Here is a 27986-nt window from a genome sequence, read left to right as displayed (position 1 = left end):
TAAATTATAATTCGGCAAGTGGTAGTAACAAGTTGCCCCGTTTTATAAATTTTAATGCAATGTTTCACCAGTCAATTTCTTGCTTGTGAACAAGCAGGTATTAAACTAACAAGCAGGTATTAAACTAAATACATTAATTGCCTTATTGCAAATGGTAGTAACAAGTTGCCCTGTTTTATAAATTATAATTCGGCAAATGGTAGTAATAAGTTGCCCTGTTTTATAAATTATAATGAACTATTTCAACTATAGCCAATCACATTTTAGCACATCACGTTTTAGCTAACTAATAGCATATCTTCAACCCTAAAGATCATGCACGCGTGATATTTGCAAAATTTTGACTCTTTCTGGCGCCTGTGGCCAGTTTTTGTGGGTAGCCGCTGCGCATGCGCGGGTAACCACTATGTGAGCTATATTGCTTTTTGTTGGTTTTTGTTATTTTAATCGCTTATTTATCTACTGTGGTCGAGCAATTTCGACTACAATCAGATTTTACAAGCGTACATTTCATTGTATACGGGGCAATCTTGCCTGCACTGCATCATCTAGTCTGGCGCTCCACGTGTCAGAGTGCACGTATCGAAAAACTCAAAAAACCCGGAGCCATTGTTGCTCGCACTGGTCGTCATCATAGACCAGGGTACTATTTACATGAAAGGCCACGTACCAAAAGTGAAGCTAGCCATTGTGCGGGTGTTGAAATTGAACCTAGCCATTGTGCGGGTATTGAAATTTGAACCCAGCCTTTGTGCGGATATATAAAATAATTAACAGCCGCAACTGCTGCTATATTCAAACAAAATAACACTGCTGACTGCTTGCTGACTTGCAGGTACATTACTGACGAATATACTGACAAATAAAAATCTTCAGTAGTCAACTTATTGAATATCTATAAGAGAACAGACAACTTTATTTGCTAAGTATTAATTATAATGTCCTAGAAATATACAATGATAGCTCTACTATACCAAATATTACTAAATATACTATTATTTAATGTGGTAGTATGCATTTCTTCAAGTATATACATGCAGAATTGATTGTCCAAAGTCCTGCAAGTAAGCATTGATTGCTCAATGATAAATGTAGCATGCATAGTGTATTATATAATGTATATACAATGATTACTGGTGTACTGTGTAAACCTTGATCAACAAAACGCCTGCTCAAGGCGTTCACTTCGCCTGCATGCCAACTGATGTACATAATTCATCCGTGGACCGTGTAACCTAGGGCTTCTCGGTCAAAAATGAAGTTGTTTTGGGTTACCTGTGGAAATGCCAACTTCTGTCGCCCAAAACTACGACTACGAAAAGGAAAAAAGACCATGGCATTTTAAGACTCCGCTGCGCATACGCAGGCGGAGTAATTAATATCCTAGAATGCAGTATGCATTATATACAATCAATGTTCCTCGTGTATACCTTGATCAATTAATATCCTACACTGCAGTATACATTATATACAATCAATGTTCCTCGTGTATACCTTGATCAATTAATATCCTACAATGCAGTATGCATTATATACAATCAATGTTTCTCGTGTATACCTTGATCAATTAATATCCTACAATGCAGTATGCATTATATACAATCAATAGTGAGCTTAAGCAAGTGACGTTTTTGACAACACGTACGTTGACCGGAAGTAAAGTTTTTATTTTTCACCAATCACAATTCTTGACCCAGTCTTTTGGCGTTACTCATGCCGTTTGTGATGTCAAAAACGTCACTTGCTTAAGCTCACTAATGTTCCTCGTGTTTACCTTGATCAGGAATTATCCTACAATGCATTGCCGAAAGTCCTACAGGTATATACCTGATTGTTTGCTTAATGTTTTAAGTTCTACAAAATGTGCATTCATTACTTGATGAATGTCATACATCTATACACTGCTTGACTACTATTAATGCTAAATGCTTTACAAGTCTTTCGCCCAATTGATGTCTAGATGTCAAGTCTATTTCTGCAAAGCCAGTCCTATTAAAAACTGCGAAATATCTTTGCCGATCTTAACCCCAACATCGCAACTTTCCAAGTGTATGATACCCTTCTTCAAATGCATGGCTTTCTGTATCTCCAAAACGCAATTCAGTAACAGGCAGCGTGTTCTTGTCTGTCAGGTATCCACTGTCTTCACGCCATGTTTCGTCATTCTTGTCACAATTACATTTCTTTCCACCTGCACAGCTGTCGGTCATTCCACAGGCACATTTCCCACTGTCGACTGCAGCTCCACCCCAGTAATTCATCTTTGAACCTTGACGTGATACCCACCATGCTGACGGTTCTTCAAAAAGTCTGACAGCAAAGCAGTCAAATTTAATAAACTGCTCGCAACCTTTTGATTGATTTATGATGGCAACGATCTGCTCCATGGAAATGTTATATTTAATGGGTTTCTTGTAAGAACCCGGAGCTTCATATCCCTTAACAAGCGTTTTCGATTCACTGTCATGTCCAATCTCTGTCACACCAACACCACCCTTCGAAGTCATGTCACAAAACACTCGAACCGTGAAGTTAAATCCTTGTGGTTTTATAGAACACATTCCACTTTCAGCTGAACGATTTTCGGTTCGTAAACTTGTGCATGAATCAGGAACTCTTTCTTCAAATATCTATATAAAAAATACGAACATAAATTCACCAAACTCAACTTAACCTTAGAGCTGTCTAGTCCGAAGCTCAATTTTCTCCTTTTTATGTATTGTGGTCATATGCATGCATCATGTTTTTGCTTGCAAAGATTTCCATAGAGTTATAAGGGGCCGAGGAGTATGCATGCATGCTTCAGACGAAGACGCCTCATCAATCTACCGACTCAAGTACGCAATTTAGTTATGGCTCATATTATGCATGTATATACCGCATTTTATTTACAGTGCCGTACATTGTGGATTATCACTCCATTTTACCTCCCCGGAGACGATCATTCTGAAGTCCTAGGGGAATATGACTCCTGGGACATGCAGTCTAGGGAATTTCCACCCGATGCGACTATTGGGCCTATAGGGAGTCAAACAATTTCGTGGACATAGTATATATTTTCATTTGCATCCGATTGATGGACACCTCTAGACTTTGGAATGAGTTACCGAAAGATATTCGTGACATTACATCTATTAGTACTTTTAAAACTAGTCAAAAAACCCATCTTTTTAAATTAGCCTACATAAATTAGTTTTAATATAATTTTAATATATTTTTAGTCATATACTTATATTTATATTGTAATATAACAGCGCTCTTGATCATTTAATGTAAAAAGCGCTTTACAAATTATTAAAATTATTATAATTATTATTATTATCAAACCAAAAAGAATTGTCAAGGCGAATTTTTTGTCTGCGTTTAAGTTTGTTGACGATTACATGACAACAACTCTAAGTTTCAGCTGAGACTCACGCAGCCCGGGCTGAAAGACTCCATGTAATCAGCCCCCTAAATGCGTGATGTTTAAGTACGTTAGAATTTTCTATTGAAAACAGCTTTTAGAGACCATACAGTGAATCAAATTGTATAAAGTATATATATAGGGAAAAAATACCTTTTTGCGAATTCTAAGTATATTTTTATTAGAATTACATTTTCACAATCGTTCAGACATGCAGATCATGCAGTGTGCAGTGTCAGTGTACCTTTTGAACGTGCCTTAATTCTCCTCAATTCCTTATTCATCTGTTCGGTATTGACATGCATATCGGTAATACGATATATAGAACTTTGTTAAATTCTCGCATCTCTTATAATCCATACCCTATGTAATATTCATCAAAGTAGACAGCTGTGCGTGCACCTGTAACGTGACAGTGAACACTTTCTCGTTAAATTATTATTTATGATATCAGTGTTGAAAAACCATACACTGAATCAAATTGTGCATGTAAAGTGCATGGATAACGACAAACATATGAGAATTCTAGCAATGGTTTAACATTCCATAAATATGGTATATATAGATAATTTATCAAAGTGGGCGTGAAGCTGTGCGTGGAACTATAACGTGACTGCAAGTAATTATACATATACCTCTTGAAAGCCTATATTCAAAAGCCACCGGGAGGCTGATGCGAATGTTGCTTTACTCTTATTTTGAAATATTTATTTTGAAATTACTCAAAATAACATGCAGCACTATAAAATGATATTTCCGATATTAATATAATTTACTTATTGTTCCCGAAATTCAGATCTGCATATTGTAAAACTAAAATTATACTAAAATTGTTCATTTTTCCGCGAGATCGTTGGCAGAGATATATTAGGGAGTTTACGATTCACGACGCGGCCAGCTCGATCCGGCGACGCGCTTGCAAAACAAAGAAACTCCACACGCGAGACAATAGCTATGCATAATTTGTGGTCCCATAACAGCATTGTCATTCGTACGACGCCTTCAAATGAAGCATTTTCACGGCCTCTTAATGACATGAAAGCAGCGGCAACGTGATAGCTTAAATGAAACTGCAATATCAGCAGATAAAGGAGGTTCTTTGCACAATTAAAACGTTTGTATGATTTATTTCAGAGTCCTAGCAGCATAATCAATTTCCTGTAGCTCATTTCAAGCAAAATGATTGACTAGCGACGTCGAGCTAACCGCGTCTTAGATCGTAAACTCCCTATTAACTACAATTTATCATATGGGAAGCGTCACCTCCGGTGAAATGGAGCTCAGTGATTGGCTGAGAAGAATTTTCAGCGGTCATTACTTTCCCGTAATAGACCGGCACTTTCCCATAATGGACCCGCGTTACCGGCGATCCATTATGAGTGAAAAACAAAGAAATTCTGTATGAATAAGGCACATATAAATGTCAGGAAACAATTTAATTGCTATTGAAATTAATAAGACGTCTCCAGACAGTTTAGGTAAACTAAATAATTCAATATTTTGTTTTTATCAAATGCGTACCCGGCTACTATTACGAATTCATGCATTTCTTGTTTGTTTCAAGTGCAAATACATGACTTATACTATATAATAAACTTTTTATTAACCTCGCTTGCAGGGCCGTAACTAGAACGATAATTGGGGAGGCGGGGTGTGTATTCATATATTTAGTTCTGCGCGACGGATTTCCATTGTGAGCTATTGCACTTACAAAAGAAATCCGTCGGGCAGAACTGAATATATGAATTAACACCCCCCCAATTATCGTTCTAGTTACGGCCCTGCTCGCTTGCTCTGTCTTTAACGAGAAATATCGGACCTCGATCTTTTTGTACAAATTACCTCGCTCTTCGAGCTCGGTCTGTTCAAAAAGACCTCGGTCCGATATTTCTCGGTAAAGACCTCGCGCTTGGTTAATAAAAAATTATTAATGTTCCTATATATACTCCTATATGCGCCATTTTCATTTTTATATTTACCATATGCAGTTAAAACGATCACAATTGCCAATAGCCTGCGCGAAATTCGCAAAAATAATTGCTTGTATATTTTCTGACCTTTTCGATTATATAAAGGAAGTCGAAGTCGGTGTTTCGGATATTTCCATCATCGTCTTGAAGGGTCTTGCTGTTGAGCTCACATCGACCTTTGCCGATTCCAGAGGTTTTGTAGTTAACCGACACACATAATCCATGGTCAACGCAATGACTACTGCATTCTAGCTCGGTTTCAGCTTGCTTTGTTTCGATGACATGATTTGCTAAATATTCTCCAGGTTTTTTCTGAAAGAAGACTTGGACGGTTGAACAATCGCCTTGCTGCAGTATTCTTGAGATAAAAATTAACGCACATATGCTTACTAAGACAGCCATTGTTAAACTGGCGATGCAGATATTTGTGTATAGATTATAATTTACGGCCGGTTTGTCACTTGCAAGTGACGCCATACGCGGAAGTCGTCATAGAAAATCCCACCATTTCTATTGGATACCTAATATTTCGAACGAGTTCTATAGTAATTGACAACCCCTAGGGAGTCCATGCACTATAAAAATAATTTCTTTTACTCGGCCTATAGATAACATGAAACTTTTTTTTCCCACAATCCAGGCAAGCATGCAGGGCCGCGGAAGATGGTTAATTTGGCAATCTTCATATATTCACGTGATATTTTTAGAGAAAAAAATTATACTTTATTTTTATTTGTTGTGAGTTTATTGTCGGTTTACATCAAAATTCCCGACCATGATATAAAAACCTTAAAGGCCTAATTCCACGGACCCTTTTTCTCGGCGAAATGCGAAATATTTCGCCTGTTTCTTTTGAATTTCGACTACTTGAATAAATTCATCAGTCTGCTTCATTGAAAAGAACCTGGTGAAATATTTCGTGTTTCGCTTAAACATTTTATCCCGTGGAATTAACCTTAGCTTAATAATTAAAAAGTCGAATAATTGGAGGGTTGGTTAAGACGGAATAGTTCAATTTTTTTATAAAGCTTCCAAAACTATAGAGCATGCAGGAACTTGCAAATGTTTATTTGCGCTGTTCAGGAAGTGGGGTAGCGGGGAGGGCTGATTCAGAAGCTCGAATCGCGTATTTTTGCCTCACATTGCACGCTGTTTATTCAGTCAAATATCGCTAGCATCGGGCTTATATTATTGTTGTTAGAATTGATGTGGGTATTTTAGCTAAATTGCTTGTAGATAGTTCTACAAGCGTGTAGCTTAAACGACAACTTTTATTGTTTAAATGCTGGATATCTTTCGAGCCCTTTCATCTTCGAACACTCAATGAATTATTTAAATTCACACACAAAAAGTGAGCCTAACTAACGTATATTTTTTTAAAAGTTACGTGGGAGTATTATTATTTTTAATATAGTATATATATAGTGCCTATATTACCTATTTTGCATGCTTTATCGAAATTAATAAAGACTTATAAATAGAAAGACTTTTTAAATCTTGTGGTGTAGTTCCACAGGATATCTCATAATTTAATTTTTAAAATTTAAAGTCGAAATTTTGTTTGTAAAAAGGACCGAAAATTGAATATATTACACAGTTTTAGTTACATTAATTAACTGAAATCGGCTTGACATCTTTGAATATGAAGCATCCAGATTAATTTTAAACTTGTTTAACTATATATATACACCTTGCTCAAGTTATGTTGACCTAAATTCGATGGCTATATAAGAACGTGGTAAATCAATAGTGAGCTTAAGCAAGTGACGTTTTTGACTACACAAACGGCATGAGTAACATAAAAAGACTGGGTCAAGGATTGTGATTGGTGAGAAATAAAAACTTTACTTCCGGTGAACGTACGTGTTGTCAAAAACGTCACTTGCTTAAGCTCACTAATGTGTGTTTGGGGGGGGGGGTTGTAAAGAGTCACTGCAGGCTCAGCCAATATAATGTGCGAACCATAACTGTGTTGTAGAATCATCTTTCTCGCTGCACTTGTGTGTGTCTGTTCGGCAGTTATAGAACCCGAAGTATTTTACATATAACGACGGTGAGCACCTCGGTTGATTCAGTCCTGTTAGACCTCCACAGTCGATGTCAGATCCGCTCACAGAAAATGTTTTTGTATCTGTTTGAGCAAATGGAACACTGCAGTCCTCACAAGACTTTCCTCTGATGTTAACATACTCCACCTTTTTTTTGCACGTTTTTCCACTCGGTTTAAAGGTAATGATATCCGTCTCGGAGAATTTCGAGCGTAGGTAGTCAACATCACTCACACCACGTTCCGGGTAGGTGCAAGTAAATATCCAATGCGTAGATCCATCATCTCGAATGCCTTTCATCCTTGGTAAAGACAGTCTGTAGTCTCCCCAATTTAGCGCATCCTCGTTTCTTGGAAAATCGTTTCCTAAGCCCTGAGTTTTATAGATTGAATAATTAATTCTGGAGTAAGACATCACCAAAGTCATAGCGTATTCGGTAGCGAAATGACAAAATACTGAAAAGATTTGGTTGTTTGGACCGTGGATGGTGCGAGGACCCGGAGTCTTGTCTGAGGACTGGATGTATGAGGCGCAGCTTGTGTGAACAATGTCACAATTGTCGCCCCCGTAACCATCGGGGCAATCACAATTGAATCTTTTATTGTTTTTCATACAGCTGGCTTGGCATCGTCCGCCATTTAAACAAGTGCTAGATGTTGTACAACATGGATCAAAACATTCTCCTGACGGTGACTAAAAAAAGAAAAAGAAGTGGAAAAAATGCATTAGCTTGAAGGTGTGAGCGAATGTTTCCCAAACGTTCACCATCACGAATAGACAATGGTTGAGTAGCAGAATGTAGGATTTGTAATAGACAATAGTAACTATTTGCAGTCTACTAATCGCGCTAGTCATTGGTTTATCTGATACAGTGGTAGTGGGTGTAATAAAGGTTGAATTGAATATTGAATTTAGGTGTATTCTGGTTGAATTATATACTTCTAGACTAAATTTTACCACTTCACTTGAAGAAGCCCTTAAGAAGAAAAACCTGAAGATGCACCTGTTTGCTAAATTCGTATTCGTAGTAATCACATTCTTCATGCTGTTTATAAAGAGAGGCATTGCTGGCTTTCGTTTCGAAATTCAATTCGCACAATTTACCGCCATTGCAAATGTTGTAGGAAAGACAACGACAGCTTTTCATACAGTTGACATAGCATTCGAGTGGGGTATTGATTGCCCGACTTTCAAAAACCCGTGATGAGAATCTGTGTTTATGGAAGACGTGCCGGTCCATTCGTGTGGAAAGAGTTTCACCACAGCTGCCGCCAGGCGCAGAACTTTGCCCATAGAGTGAATCATAAAGTACAATTAAAACCGTGAGAGGATATGTCAATGAGTATAAACTGGCCATTTTGTTCTTTATCTAAAAACTAAAACAGACATCGTGTTTAGTCAAAAGAATCTTCCACCTAAAGCGTTATTTGTCAACGCTAATGTCGTCATTTTCTTTGCAAAGTGAGCTTCATTTCAATAAGGGGGACTTTGAGATACCCTGTCTATCCGCTTCATCTCTGTATAAGAAAGGGTTTAATCTTTATAAATAGTTATATTACTTCCTAATATGTTCAGCATTTGCCTCGCTTTCGTGTTTTTGCGTTTGCTTCCACTCCTGAATTTCGCGTCAGGTCCTAATTTTATGTGCTTTCCGTATTTTTTCGTTTAGGACCGGGCATTTGGGCTTCGTATTCACCTGTCTATTAAGAATTTGTAGGAATTGTAATATATTATATTGATCTTGAAGTGTTTGAAATATGACTGAGGTTTCTTATCAAATAGTATGAAACCTAAACACTTGCTAATCTTTGATTACTTCTAGTATATACGTACATATGTGAAGTCTTACTAAACTGTGCATCATATATTTCAAACCTGTATACAAGAATACTTGCCCTGATTTGAATTTAATCGAGATGGCTATGAGGCGAGATTAATACATGAAGCTAGTGCAGTGTGAACAATGTTCTTTATCAAAAAGCAAGCGCCTTAAAACGTTTTGATTGTTTCTTTATACTGTACATTCAGACTTGCAAAGGTATCAAATGTAGCACTTACCATAAAACGTTCAGTACACTGTACGCAGCTGGGCTTTGAAATGAGTTCACTGGTTGGGACGTATGCCATACATGACGCTTCCTGGTGACCTGGTAACGAACTTTGTATATTGCGAGCGTATATATACTTTGTTGTGGTTTACCACCTGTTTATAGTTGTGGTTTTATAAATCATCATAGACATAGCACACTTTGTTATTCATAGACATTGCTTCTCCTGGCCGGTGTTGACAGCATTTATGGACTCAGGGTTGCCGACTCCAGTGCTGCCAGAGGTCTTTTTATATTAGTAAATCTCGGGTGTTAATTTTCCGGTGGTACAAATGTTTTTTGTGTTCTTGAATAACACGCAAACACACAAATGGGTGATAATGTATGATGTGGTTTTATTGTAATGCCATATTTAACTCTTTGTTCACCTGTTGTTACGTTTTCATGGCGACATTGACAATTGTGGGCTAAATGTTTGTATATAAAGTGGTGAAAGTATTAAAAACATGCAAGCAGGTTCATATGAACGTTCATGATTGTGGAAAATATTTTGATTTTATTAATTTAATTCATTTAAGGCCATGTTACACGGTGCAATTTTTCTTGCAACTTGCAATGCATTCTACATCTAAAATATTTAAATTAGTGAAAAGTCTTGCAGAAGAAAAGTGCATGAAGTGTAAGAAACACAAAAGTTTCGTTACTTGAGGGAAGACAACTGAGCATAACTATGGCTAAAATTTGACTTTTTAAAATCAAACAAGCTGGTCCAATTGATACCGAGAGATATTTGCATTGGCACTATGAGATATATGTACTCTAGCTAAATTATTTGCAACGAAGTCCCATATTTACACGTAAATATTTTTTTATCTGAATTTTTCAAGTTTCTATCCGTCTTTTAAATCAGTGTTTTTAAATAATATCAAAGCATAGAGTTTCTGATTGCTAATTTTAAACCCGAAACTCAAAACATGATATGGCCATGCATGTCTTTATTTTTTGTCTATACAGAGTTCCGCTAAAAAGACCCGTGTGTGGTCATAATAGTCGCCCATAGGCATCAATTTGTAAACTTTGTGTAAAAAATGATCACGTTTTTTTTTTATAGACAAACGCCTAAAATCGCTAAATACGCTGAATTGCTCGTCGTATTAACATGCATGCTGTTGTTGTTCATTTCACTGGAAAATTGAAAACAGAATATATACACAGTTTTATAGTAATATTAATTAACTTAAATCGTATGAATTAAGAGTCCAGATCAATTTTAAACTTCTTTAACTATACTCTTTGCTCAAATTATGTCGACGTAATTTGATAGCTATAAGAACGTGGTAAATCAATGTGTGTTTTAGGGGCTGCACAGAGTCGCTTCAGGCTCAGCCAATATAATGTGCGAACCATAACTGTGTTGTAGAATCATCTTTCTCGCTGCATTTGTGTGTGTATGTTCGGCAGTTATAGTATCCAAAGTATTTTGCAGCTACCGGCGGGCAACTCGGTTCATCCAGTCCTGTTAGACCTCCACAGTCGATGTTTGCTGCGTTCACAAAAAATATTATTTTATCACTTTGACGAAATGGAACACTGCAGTCCTCACAAGACTTTCCTCTGATGTTGACATACTCCAACTTTTGTGTGCACGGTGTTTCAGTACCACTTTTAAAGGTAATGATATCCGTCTCGGAGAACTTCGAGCGTAGGTAGTCGACATCACTCACACCACGTTCCGGGTAGGTGCAAGTAAATATCCAATGCGTAGATCCATCATCTCGTATGCCTTTCATCCTTGGTAAAGACAGTCTGTAGTCTCCCCAATTTTGCCTATCCTCGTTTCTTGGATAATCTTTTCCTAAGTCCCTAGTTCGATAGATTGAACTGCTAATTCTGGAGTACGACATCACCAAGGTCATAGCGTATTCGGTAGTGAAATGACAAAATACTGAAAAGTTTTGGTTGTTTGGACCGTGGATGGTGCGAGGACCCGGAGTCTTGTCTGAGGACTGGGTGTATGAGGCGCAGCTTGTGGGAACAATGTCACAATTGTCGCCCCCGTAACCATCGGGGCAATCACAATTGAATCTTTTATTGTTTTTCATACAACTGGCTTGGCATCGTCCGCCATTTAAACAAGTGCTAGATGTTGTACAACATGGATCAAAACATTCTCCTGACAGTGACTAAAAAAAGAAAAAGAAGTGGAAAAAATGCATTAGAAAGGGGTGAGAGAATGAAAATATGCCTTAAACATCCTAGTAATCATTTGAGTATAATCCTTAGCCCTGTATACAATTTTTACTGCGATTTTATGTGCAAGATTCTTCTTTTGATGGATGTGAACGAGTGAATATTTTACTGATGTTCAAATAAGGGTTCGTATCTTTGTCGTAAAATATATTGATGACTCGATTATAAAAATATCGAAAATATTACTTGATGTCCCTTCACATCCTACTACCAAGTAGCTATGTTCCGAAACACCGGACTCTCAAGTATGGCTTTTTAGCGTTCAAGTTTGACTTCCAATATATGTAACACTAATTTTGTTTGAACTATTTTGAGTGTACTAATCGCGCTCGTCATTGCCTTTGGTTAATCTGTTACATTATAGAATTTGATTGGTTTTATGTTTCCTAGGCATAGCAGTGGTAGTGCATGGTGTAATAAAGGTTATTTTAAATTTAGGTGTATTATTCTGGTTGATTTATACTTCTAGGCTAAATTTTACCACTTCACTTGAAGAAGCCCTTAAGAAGAAAAACCTGCAGATGCACCTGTTTGCTCAATTCGTATTCGTAGTAATCACATTCTTCATGCTGTTTATAAAGAGAGGCATTGCTGGCTTTCGTTTCGAAATTCAATTCGCACAATTTACCGCCATTGCAAATGTTGTAGGAAAGACAACGACAGCTTTTCATACAGTTGACATAGCATTCGAGTGGGGTATTGATTGCCCGACTTTCAAAAACCCGTGATGTGAATCTGTGTTTATGGAAGATGTGCCGGTCCATTCGTGTGGAAAGAGTTTCACCACAGCTGCCGCCAGCCGCAGAACTTTGCCCATAGAGTGAATGACAAAGTACAATTAAAATCTTGAGAGGATATGTCAATGAGAATAAGCTGGCCATTTTGTTCTTTATCTAAAAACTAAAACAGATATCGTGTTTAGTCAAAAGAATCTTCCACCTAAAGCGTATTTTGTCAACGCTAATGTCGTCATTTTCTTTGAAAATTGAGCTTAATGCAGGAAGTGCAAAGAAAGTTGACTCAGTCATCTACCCTCAGTTGCTCTGGATTTACCCTGCATGTGCAAACTCAACTCCCCCAAAATATCGTTTTATATGACAAATTTGGATCATAAATCAATTAATTCCCCTAAAAAAAAATTCACGACTTTCGTCACAAAAATGGAAGCGCCACAAAATTCGTGTCTTACATCAAGTCAAATTTTCTAGGCAAGAATAAGCGGTATCATTCATAAAGAAAGCATTCATTATACAGGGTGTCCCCAAAAAGTCCCCTCCATTGAAATCAAGCCTTCGTTAGAATCTGATTGCCTTGATGTTATGATAAACCCAATTGAAAGCAAGAAGCTCTATTTTAATGCCTCAACCTAATAACTATGCTATTTACACATATACTGCGTTGATCATGCATTGAAATTCCAACAAAAGCTTCATTTCAATAAAACGGACTTTGGGATACCCTGTGTATCCCCTTCATCTCTGTATAAGAAATGGTTTCATCTTTATATACACTTATACCTAATTTGTTCAGCATTTGCCTCGCTTTCGTGTTTTTGCGTTTGCATCCACTCCTGAATTTCGCGTCAGGTCCTAATTTTATGTGCTTTCCGTATTTTGTGGTTTAGGACCGGGCATTTGGGCTTCGTATTCGCTTGTCTCTTAAGAAGTTGTAGGAATTGTAATATATTATATTGATCTTGAAGTATTTGAAATATGACTGAGGTTTCTTATCAAATAGTATGAAACCGAAACACTTGCTAATCTTTGATTACTTCTAGTATAAACGTACATATGTGAAGTCTGACTAAACTGTGCATCATATATTTCAAACCCGTATACAAGAATACTTGCCCTGATTTGAATTTAATCGAGATAGCTATGACGCGAGATTAATACATTAAGCTAGTGCAGTGTGAACAGTGTTCTTTATCAAAAAGCAAGCGCCTTAAAACGTTTTGATTGTTTCTTTATACTGTACATTCAGACTTGCAAAGGTATCAAATGTAGCACTTACCATAAAACGTTCAGTACACTGTACGCAGCTGGGCTTTGGAATGAGTTCACTGGTTGGGACCTATGCCATACATGACGCTTCCTGGTGACCTGGTAACGAACTTTGTACATTGCGAGCGTATATATACTTTGTTGTGGTTTACCGCCTGTTTATGTTTGTGGTTTTATAAATCATCATAGACATAGAACACTTTTTTATTCACAGACATTGCTTTTCCCCGCCGGCGTTCACAGCATTTATGGACTCAGGGTTGCCGACTCCAGTGCTGCCAGAGGTCTTTTTATATTACTAAATCTCGGGTGTTAATTTTCCGGTGGTACAAATGTTTTTTGTGTTCTTTGAATAACACGCAAACACACAAATGAGTGATAATGTATGATGTGGTTTTATTGTAATGCTATATTTAACTCTTTGTTCACCTGTTGTTACGTTTTCATGGCGACATTAACAATTGTGGGCTAAATGTTTGTATATAAAGTGGTGAAAGTATTAAAAACATGCAAGCAGGTTCATATGAACGTTCATGATTGTGGAAAATATTTTGATTTTATTAATTTAATTCATTTAAGGCCATGTTACACGGTGCAATTTTTCTTGCAACTTGCAATGCATTCTACTTCTAAGATATTTAAATTAGTGAAGAGTCTTGCAGAAGAAAAGTGCATGAAGTGTAATAAACACAAAAGTTTCGTTACTTGAGGAAAGAAGACTGAGCATAACTATGGCTCAAAATTGACTTTTTAAAATCAAACAAGCTTGTTCATATGATACCGAGAGATATTTGCATTGGCACTATGAGATATATGTACTCTGGCTAAATTATTTGCAACGAAGTCCCATATTTACGCGTAAATATTTTTTTGATCTGAATTTTCAAGTTTCTATCCGTCTTTTAAATCTGTGTTTTTAAATTAAAAATCAAAGCATGGAGTTTCTGATTGCTAATTCTCAAACCGAAACTCAAAACATAATATGGCCATGCTTGTCTTTATTTCTTGTCTATACAGAGTTCCGCTATAAAAAGACCCGTGTGTGGTCATAATAGTCGCCCATAGGCATCAATTTGTAAACTTTTGTGTAAAAAATAGTCCAAGACGAAGGTGATCAAGTTTTTTTTATAGCCAAACGCCTAAAATTGCTAATACGCTGAATTGCTCGTCGTATAACATGCATGTTGTTGTTCATTTCACTGGAAAATTGAAAACAGAATATATACACAGTTTTATAGTAATATTAATTAACTTAAATCGTATGAAGAGTCCAGATCAATTTTAAACTTCTTTAACTATACTCTTTGCTCAAATTATGTCGACGTAATTTGATAGCTATAAGAACGTGGTAAATCAATGTGTGTTTTAGGAGCTGCACAGAGTCACTGCAGGCTCAGCCAATATAATGTGCGAACCATAACTGTGTTGTAGAATCATCTTTCTCACTGCATTTGTGTGTGTATGTTCGGCAGTTATAGTACCCAAAGTATTTTGCAGCTACCGGCGGGCAACTCGGTTCATCCAGTCCTGTTAGACCTCCACAGTCGATGTTTGCTGCGTTCACAAAGAATATCATTGTATCACTTTGAAGAAGTGTAACACTGCAGTCCTCACAAGACTTTCCTCTGATGTTGACATACTCCAACTTTTGTGTGCACGGTGTTTCACTAGCACTTTTAAAGGTAATGATATCCGTCTCGGAGAATTTCGAGCGTAGGTAGTCGACATCACTCACACCACGTTCCGGGTAGGTGCAAGTAAATATCCAATGCGTAGATCCATCATCTCGAATGCCTTTCATCCTTGGTAAAGACAGTCTGTAGTCTCCCCAATTTTGCCTATCCTCGTTTCTTGGATAATCTTTTCCTAAGCCCCTAGTTCGATAGATTGAACTGCTAATTCTGGAGTACGACATCACCAAGGTCATAGCGTATTCGGTAGTGAAATGACAAAATACTGAAAAGTTTTGGTTGTTTGGACCGTAGATGGTGCGAAGACCAGGGGTCTTGTCTGAGGACTGGGTGTATGAGGCGCAGCTTGTGGCAACAATGTCACAATTGTCGCCCCCGAAACCATCGGGGCAATCACAATTGAATCTTTTATTGTTTTTCATACAACTGGCTTGGCATCGTCCGCCATTTAAACAAGTGCTAGATGTTGTACAACATGGATCAAAACATTCTCCTGACGGTGACTAAGAAAAGAAAGAGAAGTGGAAAAAATGCATTAGCGTGAGGGGTGAGAGAATGAAAGTATGCCTTAAACATCCTAGTAATCATTTGAGTAATATATATATATATATATATATATATATATATATATATATATTAATATATATATATATATATATATATATATAGATATAAAATAAAATAAACTTGGTTTACTTCATAAGATTTTATTCACTACAAACTTGTTTCGTATGACAAAACAAGTCATACGAAACAAGTTTGTAGTGAATAAAATCTTATGAAGTAAACCAAGTTTATTTTATTTTATCTTTATACTAGCTCTATACTTTGGTATATCGAGCACTCTACTCATATATGATTCTAAATACAAATTTGATATATACTTATATATATATATATATATATATATATTATATATATATATATATATATATATATATATATATATATATATATATATATATATATTTTGAACATGATTTGCTCCAAAGTAAATTTGGACCTTGGGACCCTAGGAGGCGGTTTAAAAGGAGAAAGGAACACACACACAACCCAAGCCATACGTCCGTCCAAAGCGTTAATCAGCTGAATGTGAGAGATCGATTTGTTCCTTTCTCCTTTTAAACCGCCTCCTAGGGTCCCAAGGCCTAGGCACTCCTAATGAGTGAGCTGGTGAGGGAAAGGGACAAATTTACATTCTTAGGTTTGAATATGCCCGTCAAGGGTAAGTATGGTAAACACGGAGAACATTTTTGCCTATATATATATATATTATATATATAATATATATATAATATATATATATATATATATATATATTATATATATATTATATATATATATATATATATATATGTAACACTAATTTTATTTGACCTATTTTGAGCATACTAATCGCGCTCGTCATTGCCTTTGGTTAATCTGTTACAGTTATAGAATTTGGTTGGTTTTATGTTTCCTAGGCATAGCAGTGGTAGTGGGTGTAATAAAGGTTATATCAAACTTAGGTGTATTATTCTGGTTGAATTATACTTCTAGGCTAAATTTTACCACTTCACTTGAAGAAGCCCTTAAGAAGAAAAACCTGAAGATGCACCTGTTTGCTAAATTCGTATTCGTAGTAATCACATTCTTCATGCTGTTTATAAAGAGAGGCATTGCTGGCTTTCGTCTCGAAATTCAATTCGCACAATTTACCGCCATTGCAAATGTTGTAGGAAAGACAACGACAGCTTTTCATACAGTTGGCATAGCATTCGAGCGGGGTACTGATTGCCCGACTTTCAAAAACCCGTGATGAGAATCTGTGTTTATGGAAGACGTGCCGGTCCATTCGTGTGGAAAGAGTTTCACCACAGCTGCCGCCAGCCGCAGAACTTTGCCCATAGAGTGAATGACAAAGTACAATTACAACTTTGAGAAGATATGTCAATAAAAATAAGCTGGCCATTTTGTTCTTTATCTAAAAACTAAAACAGACATCGTGTTTAGTCAAAAGAATCTTCTATTTAAAGCTATTTTAGCCAAGCTCATGATGTCGTAATTTGCTTTGCAAAGTTAGCTTGATTCTAGATGTGCAAAGACAGTGGACTCATGCAGGCATCTACCCTCAGTTGCTCTGGATTTACCCTGTGCGAACTTAACTCCCCAAAAATATCATAGGTTTTATATGACAAATTTTATGGATCGATCATGAATCAGTTATTTCCTCTACAAAAAAATTTCACGACTTTGGCCACAAAAATTAAAGCGCCAAAAAATTCGTGACCTGCATCAAGTCGGATTTTCTGGGCAAGAATAAACGGCATCATTCGTATATAGAAATCAAATATATATGCATGCGAAACCATTCATTATATATCCTCTTCGTTCTGTATAAGAAAGGGTTGAATCTTTATGTATATAGTTATATCACTTCCTAACTTGTTTAGCATTTGCCTCGCTTTCGTGTTTTTGCGTTTGCTTCCACTCCTGAATTTCGCGTCACGTCCTAATTTTATGTGCTTGCCGTATTTTGTCGTTTGGAACTGGACATTTGGGCTTTCGTATTCGCCTGCTTATTAAGAAGTTGTACGAATTGTATATATTATTTTGAAATATGACTGAGGTTTCTTATCAAAACATTCGTATCTTGCAGTGTTTTAACGATGAGGAACCCGACCATTGAAACACTTGCTAATCTTTGATTACTTCTAATGTATATAATTATATACATTTGTGAAGTCTTACTAAACTGTGAATCATATATTTCAAACCTGTATACAAGAACACTTGCCCTGATTTGAATTTAATCGAGATGGCTACGACGCGAGATTAATACAATCATTAAGCTAGTGCTGCGTGAATATAACGTTCTTTATCAAAAAGCAAGCGCATTAAAATGATTTGAATGTTTCTTTATACTGTACATTCAGACTTGCAAAGGTATCAAATGTATCACTTACCATCAAATGTTCAGCACACTGTACGCAGCTGGGCTTTGGAATGTTGTTACTTCCAAAGTGTTGGGACGTTTGCCATATATGACGCTTGGTAACGAACTTTGTACATTGCGAGCGCATATACTTTGTTATGGTTTACCACCTGTTTATATTTGTTGTTTTATAGATCATCATAGGCATAGTACACTTTGTTATTCACACGGACATTGCTTCATCCGGCCGGCGTTGATAGCATTTATAGACTCAGGGTTGTCGACTCCAGTGCTGCCAGAGGTCTTTTTATATTACTAAATCTCGGGTGTTAATTTTCCGGTGGTACAAATGTTTTTTGTGTTTTTGAATAACACACAAACACACAAATGGGTAATAATTTATGCTGTGGTTTTATTGTAATGCCATATTTAACTCTTTGTTCCACCTGTTGTTATGTTTTCATGGCGACATTGACAATTGTGGGCTGAATGTTTGTATATAAAGTGGTGAAAGTATTAAAAACAAGCAGGTTCATATGAACGTTCATGATTGTGAAAAATATTTTCATTTTATTAATTCATTTAAGGCCATGTTACACGGTGCAATTTTTCTTGCAACTTGCAATGCAATTCTACTTCTAAGAGATGTAAATTAGTGAAGAGTCTTATTGAAGAAAAGTGCATGAAGTGTAATAAACACAAAAGTTTCGTTGTTCTCAAATATACATCTCTCAAAAGTAGAATTGCATTGCAAGTTGCAAGAAAAATTGCACCGTGTAACATGGCCTTTAGTAAATAAATTTATTAGCGCTTTCATCGTGAAGTGATTCAGTTTCACTGATGCCATATGAGATTTCTAGCCACACTCGGTCAGAACTACTGAATTTCCAGCACAGCAGGCTCAGTTTTCAGCGGTTAACAGGCGAAGGATCTAAAATATACAGCGTTACTAAACACTAAAACAAAATAAAGATTTGAATATCTGGCATTTCAAGCATACGAAACCTATAACCTGCACTTTTGTCTCACACAACCAGAAGTTAAAACACAAAAAAAGGTGAAGATGCAAGTTTGTAGATTACAGCGAAGGACTAATTTCAAAGGAAGACTTTGTAGAGGCTAGAGAGATTGGTTGAAAGAATGAAATAGATGAGAGATTCAGATAATGCAATTGTATTCAACGTATAACCTATAGTTTTATGGATATAATGGTAAAAAGATATACTTAGTTTATCATCCTAGGTTTTATACACAGTCTATGAAATATTGCATGCATCAGTCTAATTGTGTCTAATATTACAAATTTGATAAATCATTTCAAACCGAGTTAACGAATATGTAAGATATAATTATCAATTACATAAGTTTAGCAGTCTTTTAGCCCCAGCAAAGTAATTTCCCGAGTGTATGGTAGCCAGATTCCTTTCTCCGTTTCTCCGGTACCGTATCGCCAGTGTCTCCAAACCTCAGCTGTGTAACAGGCAGCGTCTTCTTGTCTGTCAGGTTTCCACTGTCTTCACGCCATTCATTGTCATTCTTGTCACAATTACATCCCTTCCTACCTGCACAGCTGTTGGTCATTCCACAGGCACATCTTCCGCTGTCGACTGCCGCTCCACCCCAGTAATTCATCTTAGAACCTTGACGTGATACCCACCAACCATCTGAATTCTTCAGCAACCCACTACGAAAACATTCGTATTTTATAAACTGCTCGCAGTTCGCGGACTTATTTATAATGCCAGCAATCTGTTCCATGGGAATGTCGTATGTAATATTTCGTCTGTACGAACCGGCCGCTTCGTATCCTTTAACATGCGCTATTATTTCACTGTCATGTCCAATCACTGTCACACCAACGCCATTCCTTGAAGTCATGTCACAGTAGACTTTAACAGGTTTGCTTGGACTCAAGGGGTTTCTTTTGTACATTCCATTTGGTGTTAAAGGGAATTCTTGTTTCAACATGGAACATGTTGCGGAATGTGACGACTGAACAAGGTCGAGAATATCTACAAAATATGCATTCATTTTATAAGGCCTGTTTCAGACGTCGAATGTTTCATGTGCCTAACCTAATTGTTATATAATGACCTGACGTTTTCGGCATATGGACTATGCATATGTACTATGGCCTATGTATATGTAGTACATCTACTGGTATGGAAATGTCAATTAGTATGGATATTATAAACTTCCATACTATTTCGAACTATAACAACCATACCATCATATTTCCACGATATGGATTTTGAAAAAAAATTCCAGTAAAATTTGTCGTAATTCATATCTTGTAATTAGTTGCAAATGCACAACAACGAATTACGGCATGTGAGTTACGACGAATTTGCATACATTAAAAAGTAATACATTAAATGTGCAAACTTTTTTGATGTACCCTGCATAGAGAAATGCATTAAAAAAGTCCAGAACGTGACAAGTAAACGCCTTTTAAGAATTATAAATGCGATGCTATTTTAATACCTTGATATTCGTTTTCAAGCATTTCAATCACATTTGCCTGATTTTGAATAATCCGGCTCCGATTTTGAGCAAGGCTTTCCTGTGTTTGGATTGTTTTTCTTTGACTTTCAGTTTTGCTTTCCAAACTTTGGATACTGCTCTGTTGATTTCCAATGACTGTTGCCAGACTTCGAACTCTTTTTTGTAATTTATTAACCTTGGTGTAAATTGAATTACGGAAATTATTTCAAATACAGGTTCAATATCATGTGTAAATACAAGGGCAAGGAGCCTGTATCACTTAACAATGCCAATGATGAAATAAGCAAGGAATATAGGTTTCTTCATTGGCCATTTCCATTGCACATAACTGGTCTCATATACATTTGATGCCCATATTATTAGGTAATTTTAGAACATGCACCTTAGAACCTAACCTTGTCACTCTTAGGCAAACTGGTCGTGGTACTCATGGTAATCATACAGGCTAAAAATATCAGAATTCTCCACAGAACATTCGAAAACATGATTCTCCTGCAATTTCTTCTGGACCAAGATTATTCCTTCTCACCTAAGATTGATCTCCCTTTACCGTCTTGAAGAAAGTAAAATATAATATTAATAGAATATCTGTTTATATATTTAACGAAATTTGTAAAGAGTATTTTTTGTTTTCAATTGCATCCGCGAATATCAACATTAAATCGAATTTGTAGTGAAATATTTTTTGCGCATTGCAATTTGCACCATTGAATTCACCCCAACTTGCATTAGTTCACACTGGCAGGGCAATTTTGGGTTTACTCGTGAGTAAATCTTACCACGTTTCCACACCTCTCGCTGTGGTATATAATATGCCTCTCTTTATCATTTTTAGTGATTAGGTCATAGAAATATTCCGTGCCCGTTGCGTTTAAAATTGAACCTTGTCCCAGTTGACTTGACGTGCATGAGCTTTCTCAGAATAAATTGCGTTCTGATTTGAGTGTTTTCCATCGAAATGTAGGAGTGCAGGGTGAAGCCCACTAGGCGATATTTTTCGATCGATTGAAAAGTTTCGCCTAGTGGAAAACCGACTTGATTAATCTGTACGCTTTTAATGCAATGTACCAATACGACGACGGTAGAATATTGATTACTTTTTAAATATCTTATATGGGACAGTTGGTTAGCTCAGTGGAACCCAGCATGGCTTGAAACTTGCACCAAATTCTCTATAAAGTGACCGTTTGCCATATGAGGAAACGGTTAATACAATCGGGATCTATAATGTATTATGTATATATATATATATATATATATATAATATATATATATAATATATAATTATATATATATATATTAATATATATATATATATTTTGCGTTGTCGCCGAAATTTTTAACGGTGTGCCATATCTTTCATTTCTGTTAAGTTCTCATAAGCAATATGAGTCGAAAACTAAGCTATTTCTCTGTATAAAGACTGTAAAAACTAAAAGAGGAGAAAAAATTCGTGTACAAATTGTAGATCGAATGTCCAGTAAACAGCATCTGTTTCGGATAAAATCACACTTGAACCATACTAATAAATATTAGGTCAAATTCACTTTGACAAAATGACTTTGACAAGCATTTGGGTAAATTTATCATTTGTAAATTGAGGATTCGGAAGTATTATAGGTAATGTTGAACCTATAGTTGCTTTGAGTTTAAAAGCAGTTTCGAAAGACGAATGCTCAAATAGACGAGAAAACCCTAGCGTAGGTCATTCGTATACATGTGTGAATTAGTCAAACTTCATAGATATCGTATGTCGTTCTGATGGGAGCACTCAGTTGTATAAAGCTTCCATGTTCTCTACTCTGGGATATATTACAGGCTAAAATATCACCTTTTAGAAGCATATTGTACAAATATCCATAGCGCATTTACTATTAAGCTTGACATTGGCTGCCGAGCTGCTAGTTTCTCTAATTTTACGTGCTTGGCAAACAACGACTGCCTGAAATCAGTAAAGGTCAACATTATCACTGTCAATAACAAACGGAACAAAAAACAGACCGACAAGAAATGGTAGGTCTCACTAATCAACCGTATAGTGCAATGCTGTCTATCCTGTTATTCTAAAAAGTTAAATCCTATCATTCGACTAACCTGTTGTTTTCAAGTTTTCCAGAGAAGAATTTTTCTGATCTGATAACGCCAATGTCTCATCGACGCATCGCGAATGATAACAATTATATATAGCATCAAGACAATAGGAGTATCATAATATCATGTTTCTCAAAAGCTAATTTGTTTAATTTAAAGTAATTTTAAAAATTAATGCAGTTCTATCATCATTCAAGATTAATTAAGAGGGTATCTGTAATTTTTATCAAAAACATTTCTAGTAAAATTTATCAAAAACATTTCTAGTAAAACGCATTCAGTACAATTGCACTATGCAAAAAAATGGCGGTGAAAATTCGATGCTCTTATACTGACATGCACTCTGAGGGATTTTACTGTTACAAGGCACTGTGTGAAAGTAAATTTTATCGATCACGCATCGCTAAATCAAAAATCGCTAAATTCTGTTATACGTAATTTTTGTTAGCTACTTTTTTACAAATCAGCAGCGGGCGGAATCCTAGCCTTTTCTGCAATCTGATTGGCTGTAGCAGCGGGCGGAATTTTACCATATCTGACCACGGTCCGGAATCCTATATTTTATGCTCAAGCGAAAGCGTATTTGTTTTGTTTTGTTTTTCTAAAGATTTATTCGCAAACTTTTGACTTTTTTAATTTTAAAATACATGGACCAAATAGTTATCACGATAAATTAAAGTGAATTTTAGCAAATTAAACGAACGAGGTTTTGATTGTTTATGCCAAACTCCGATGGTTATTTCTTTAACTTTACCGTTTCAGCGAAGTTCATGATGAAAATTATTTTTTCCCAAACTCGAACCACCGAGTTAGAATTTAGAGCCCATATTCTTAACCACTAGACAGTCAGCTCATGAGCTTGAAAGCTATCTATTTAATATATCATGTTATATATCATATCTTTTTTCCTGGACTTTAAACATGGCTTCTTGTTAATTCGGTCAAAACCCGATTATTTTCTCATCCGTCAAACTTAATACTAGAGAAAGTTAATACAGAGAAAGCGAAGGCAAACACTGCCCTAGACTAGTTATATGGCCGGTGCCTGGTGCCTAATGTTGTAGTACTGGTTACGATGGCATTGTTTTTTTTTTGCATTTTCATGAAGATTGAAAAGGAATAGACTACAGATATGTCGATAATTGTACTGCTCTCAGGAAAGCAGCATCCAGAAATTTTCAAATGTCGAATATTATTTGGAAGTTTTAGGCTCTAATGGAGCTGAGATTCTCCAGGCAAGGGCAAATCATTAAAATGATTTCAAATTCCAAAGGGCACGGTTTTATTTCTTCACACTAAACACGGTGTAGACAAATTCTCTAAAACCAAATTTACAGAAAACGTGTTTAAGCTCTTCTTTTTAATTATAACAACCTAGACCATAGTTGAAAAGCCTCGTTAACTACACAATTACCAAATGTTACACGATTGAATAAACGGTTGAATACACTGTGATTTATGTCGTATTTCTATATCTAATTATATCACTATAAAAAAAGTAACAGTTTGATATATAGAAAGTCAAGAATCTTAATATGTTGGTCTCGTATTTCAAATCTTAACCCCAGCAACGCAATTTTCCCAATGTATGATAGCCCGATTCATCTTTCCACCACGATATTCTTGGACCTCCGCCAGTGTCTCCGAATCTGAGTTCAGTAACAGGCAGCGTCCTCATGTCTGTCAGGTATCCGCTGTCTTGACGCCATTCATCATCATTTTTGTCACAGTTACAACCTCGCAAGCCGGCACAACGTCCCTGCGAACAGCCACATTTCCCACTGTCGACTGGCGCTCCACCCCAGTAATTCATCCTTAAACCTTGACGTGATACCCACCAACCGTCAGATTCTTTCAGCAGCATACTACGATAGCACTCGTACTTTATATACTGCTCGCACCCCTTCGACCGCTTCATAATGGCAACAATCTGTTCCATTGAGATATCATATGTAATATTTCGCCTGTAGGAACCCGCGGCCTCGTATCCTTTCACAAGTGTCCTCGATTGACTGTCATGTGCAATCACTGTCACACCAACACCACCCTTTGACGTCATATCACAGTAGACTCTGGCAGGCAAACGTGAGCTTGTGGGGTACAGATTGTACATTCCATTTGAGGTTGAAGATGATTGTCGTTTCAATACTGCACACGTCGCATAATGCGATGTATGAATGAAGTCGAGAATACCTACAAAATAACCATTTCTTATGTAGACTCTGCAACTATGACGGTTTCGTTTACAATCTTGCTTATAAGAGAGGAGGAGGTGAACCGAATTACCTTGTATTGATGTACAGAAAATGGATTTAAAAAATGGCTAGAAAGTATGAAATTAGCTGAACTTCGTAAATATCTTGAAAGAATTATTGTACTCCATTACCTCTATATTCGTTTTCAAGCTCTTTAATCGCATTTCCTTGATCTTGAATAATCTTGCTCTGATTTTGAGTCTGGCTTTCTTGTGTTTGGATTCTTCTTTCTTGACTTTGAAATTTGCTTTCCAAACCTTGGATGCTATTTTGTTGATTTTTGACAGTCATCTCCATATTTTCAACTTTTTTCTGTAATTTATCAACCTTGAAGTAAATGGAAACATACGCGTTATATACAGACAGACAGACAGATATATTGTGGGTATTTCCTGGAAAGAACACGAAATTTTCGCACGCTCAGGCTTGGATACAATCCAGAACTTATAATTGAGCTAATAATCCAGAACTATAATAATAAAATCTAACAAAGAGAGTACTAACTCTCACCTCGGCGTCATTTACTGGCAAACCAGAGGATGTGGCCACCAAACAAGCCAGAAATACCAACGTTTTGCATGGGATATTTGAAAGCATGATTGCAATTTCTCTTTTACTGTAACGATCAATCCTCCTTTAATTGTGTCTAGATATCTAAACAAGAATCAAAAACTCAACTTCGACCTAAACTAATCGCTTGTTTATCAACGTTAGAACTCCTATTCTTAGTGTTGGGACCGGAATAATTAAAATATACTTATAGTGACTCAAAACGTATTCTCTGTTTGTTTTATGTCAATAGCTTTTCATAAATTTAACTCGATTTTATACCTGATAATTAACTGTCAGAAGAGTATAAAATCACGGGTATGAAATCACTTTAATTTGTGGATCTGTTTACAAAAAATCTCATTATTGATCTATACAGGCGTTAAAAAAATTTATTCCATGCAGAGATCCAACAATTGTATTTCATGATAAAGTATTTGCGTCATCACTGAAACTCTGGCTGTGTGAGTAACCTCTGTTTTTCATTACACCCAATCGGCGTTGAAAGATGAGGCAATTTTATTAAATGTAAAAGGGGAAGCAATTTCTACAATGGGCTAATAATAACACACATTGTTTTGAATGCGAATTTCTGTATACTTTCGAAACTCGACGATTTCAGAATCTCAGATGACATATTACGCATACAAAGTGATGCTCTTTCCGTGTTTTGCTGGAAAAAATTGAAATTAAATTGTAATAGTACATGGAATATGTTAGATCGTATATAAAAGGTCAAGTTAAGTTTATGAGCGTATCAAGGTCTGACAGGCAATCGGCAATCAGGAAAATGGACTATAGTTAGTCAGTGAACGGGTATGCTTAGAGAGCAATATTATTGGAAAGTAGCAAACTTCAAGTTTGACGGAGGAGCTAAATCTACAAACAAGCGAAAATGTTCGGGGGAATATTTTGTAACTCGCCATTTGGCATGTCCCTACAAAAATTTTACGATATCATATGTCGTACAGCTGTGGAAAACAACATGCCGAGTCAGTCTGTAGCGCATGTTTACAACTCTAGGATAAACAACTCTATAAAAGACAGACTTTTAGAATTTTATTGCACAAATATCCGTGGCTTGTTTATTAGTAAGCTTGACTAGGGCTTCGGCGAGGTTAGCTTTCAAAGTCTCCAATTGATGCGCTAGCGACAATGGACTGCACTAATTCAACGAGGTCAACAACAATCACGCGAATTTCGGCTGGTTTTCCCAGCCATATCTGAGTAAGAATTTGGAAAATATTAATACACTACCTTATTGTAGAGACTTTCCGCGAAATTTTTGTTTTCCTGAACTCGATGGTCTACATCAGTCCTACGCTTCACCGACCCAATACGACTGCGGTATGTATTGTAATTAATACACTATATTGCATCTACTAAGGATTCCTGGGAAATGTTATAATTGAGTAATAGCTACGAGAAAACCGGGGGGAGCTCTTGGCATGTTGGCGACTCGCTAAGCGTGGATGGTACACAGATTTAGTGTCTTCAAACAGACCAACAAGGTAGGCTTTGCTTGCTTCTTGCAATTATCAGCGATGAGCTTGGCAAATTACACATATCGGCTGACGAATATGAGAGTAAAATACTGGTCAATGGTCAACTTCATGAGCAAACACTCTCATAATCGCCGCCATTTTGAATCACGCATTTTTAATGACGACCAGGTATATATAATATGTCAATGAGTTAAAGACAGGAATCTAGTCCGGCTTGTTATTGTCTAGCTTTGTAACCACGTGTGTTTGATCCCTTTTTTGTGTTTGAGAACTATGAAATACAGCTAAACTACGGGAAGATTTAGGAGCGTCCCGGTGGTCGGAAGGTAACGAACCCGCCCTGTTTGCGGAATATCTCGGTTTGGTCGGAATTGGTCCTTGGAATTGTCTTTATTATTTTCACATTTAAAATTTTTTTTTACTTTTTCATTATTGAATCTACAATACCTCGTGGTTAGTTTTAGGGTTTACGGTGTGGGACAGGCTTATTTTTAATTGTATTAGCCTTTAAGAATCTCTGCAGTCAGTCCCAGGCTAGATTCCTGTCTTTAGCTGCAACGGCTCAGGCCTATGCAATAGGAAGGCCAGACTTTGACTTGCGTGTGTGATCTCGCGCGCGTTTTGCGCTTACTTTGTTTACTTCGCCTATATAATTATTATGGTTCAATAAATTTTCATAAAATTTCCAGGAAAGGAATCGAGAAAAGGCAGTAATTTTTAAGGCATTAAAGCAGTTTATAATATCAAATTA

The 27986-nt window shown here is 36.5% G+C and overlaps 6 protein-coding genes across 6 annotated transcripts; all 6 read right to left on the bottom strand.

The window, feature by feature from the left end:
• Nucleotides 1–25: 25 nt before the first annotated feature.
• On the bottom strand, nucleotides 26–5985 carry LOC114517798 (contactin-associated protein like 5-3-like). Its single transcript, XM_028537618.1, has 2 exons — nucleotides 5464–5985; nucleotides 26–2630 (listed from the first exon to the last, which is right to left on the bottom strand). The coding sequence occupies exons 1-2, from the start codon at nucleotides 5851–5853 to the stop codon at nucleotides 2022–2024; spliced, it is 999 nt and encodes a 332-aa protein (XP_028393419.1). The 5' UTR covers nucleotides 5854–5985; the 3' UTR covers nucleotides 26–2021.
• Nucleotides 5986–7290: 1305 nt separating this feature from the next.
• LOC114517755 lies at nucleotides 7291–9564 on the bottom strand. Its single transcript, XM_028537571.1, has 3 exons — nucleotides 9483–9564; nucleotides 8428–8800; nucleotides 7291–8117 (listed from the first exon to the last, which is right to left on the bottom strand). Exons 2-3 carry the CDS (start codon nucleotides 8779–8781, stop codon nucleotides 7317–7319), a joined length of 1155 nt encoding a protein of 384 aa, XP_028393372.1. The 5' UTR covers nucleotides 8782–8800; nucleotides 9483–9564; the 3' UTR covers nucleotides 7291–7316.
• Nucleotides 9565–10735: 1171 nt separating this feature from the next.
• LOC114517766 lies at nucleotides 10736–12606 on the bottom strand. Its single transcript, XM_028537584.1, has 2 exons — nucleotides 12250–12606; nucleotides 10736–11655 (listed from the first exon to the last, which is right to left on the bottom strand). Exons 1-2 carry the CDS (start codon nucleotides 12601–12603, stop codon nucleotides 10855–10857), a joined length of 1155 nt encoding a protein of 384 aa, XP_028393385.1. The 5' UTR covers nucleotides 12604–12606; the 3' UTR covers nucleotides 10736–10854.
• A 2134-nt stretch (nucleotides 12607–14740) lies between these two features.
• Nucleotides 14741–22408, bottom strand: LOC114517837. Its single transcript, XM_028537663.1, has 3 exons — nucleotides 22389–22408; nucleotides 17014–17359; nucleotides 14741–15919 (listed from the first exon to the last, which is right to left on the bottom strand). Exons 1-3 carry the CDS (start codon nucleotides 22406–22408, stop codon nucleotides 15119–15121), a joined length of 1167 nt encoding a protein of 388 aa, XP_028393464.1. The 3' UTR covers nucleotides 14741–15118.
• On the bottom strand, nucleotides 19525–23010 carry LOC114517838 (neurexin-4-like). The gene is made up of 4 exons (XM_028537664.1): nucleotides 22930–23010; nucleotides 21231–21388; nucleotides 20815–21010; nucleotides 19525–20342 (listed from the first exon to the last, which is right to left on the bottom strand). Exons 2-4 carry the CDS (start codon nucleotides 21318–21320, stop codon nucleotides 19708–19710), a joined length of 921 nt encoding a protein of 306 aa, XP_028393465.1. The 5' UTR covers nucleotides 21321–21388; nucleotides 22930–23010; the 3' UTR covers nucleotides 19525–19707.
• Nucleotides 23011–24191: 1181 nt separating this feature from the next.
• On the bottom strand, nucleotides 24192–27157 carry LOC114517594 (neurexin-4-like). The gene is made up of 4 exons (XM_028537382.1): nucleotides 26988–27157; nucleotides 25692–25835; nucleotides 25313–25508; nucleotides 24192–25119 (listed from the first exon to the last, which is right to left on the bottom strand). The coding sequence occupies exons 2-4, from the start codon at nucleotides 25776–25778 to the stop codon at nucleotides 24485–24487; spliced, it is 918 nt and encodes a 305-aa protein (XP_028393183.1). The 5' UTR covers nucleotides 25779–25835; nucleotides 26988–27157; the 3' UTR covers nucleotides 24192–24484.
• Between the last annotated feature and the right edge of the window lie 829 nt (nucleotides 27158–27986).

This window comes from Dendronephthya gigantea, unplaced genomic scaffold, assembly GCF_004324835.1.
Source record: "Dendronephthya gigantea isolate DGI-Jeju-01 unplaced genomic scaffold, DenGig_1.0 000009F, whole genome shotgun sequence".
NCBI lineage: Eukaryota > Metazoa > Cnidaria > Anthozoa > Malacalcyonacea > Nephtheidae > Dendronephthya > Dendronephthya gigantea.
This window is presented reverse-complemented; position numbering and strand designations above follow the sequence as displayed.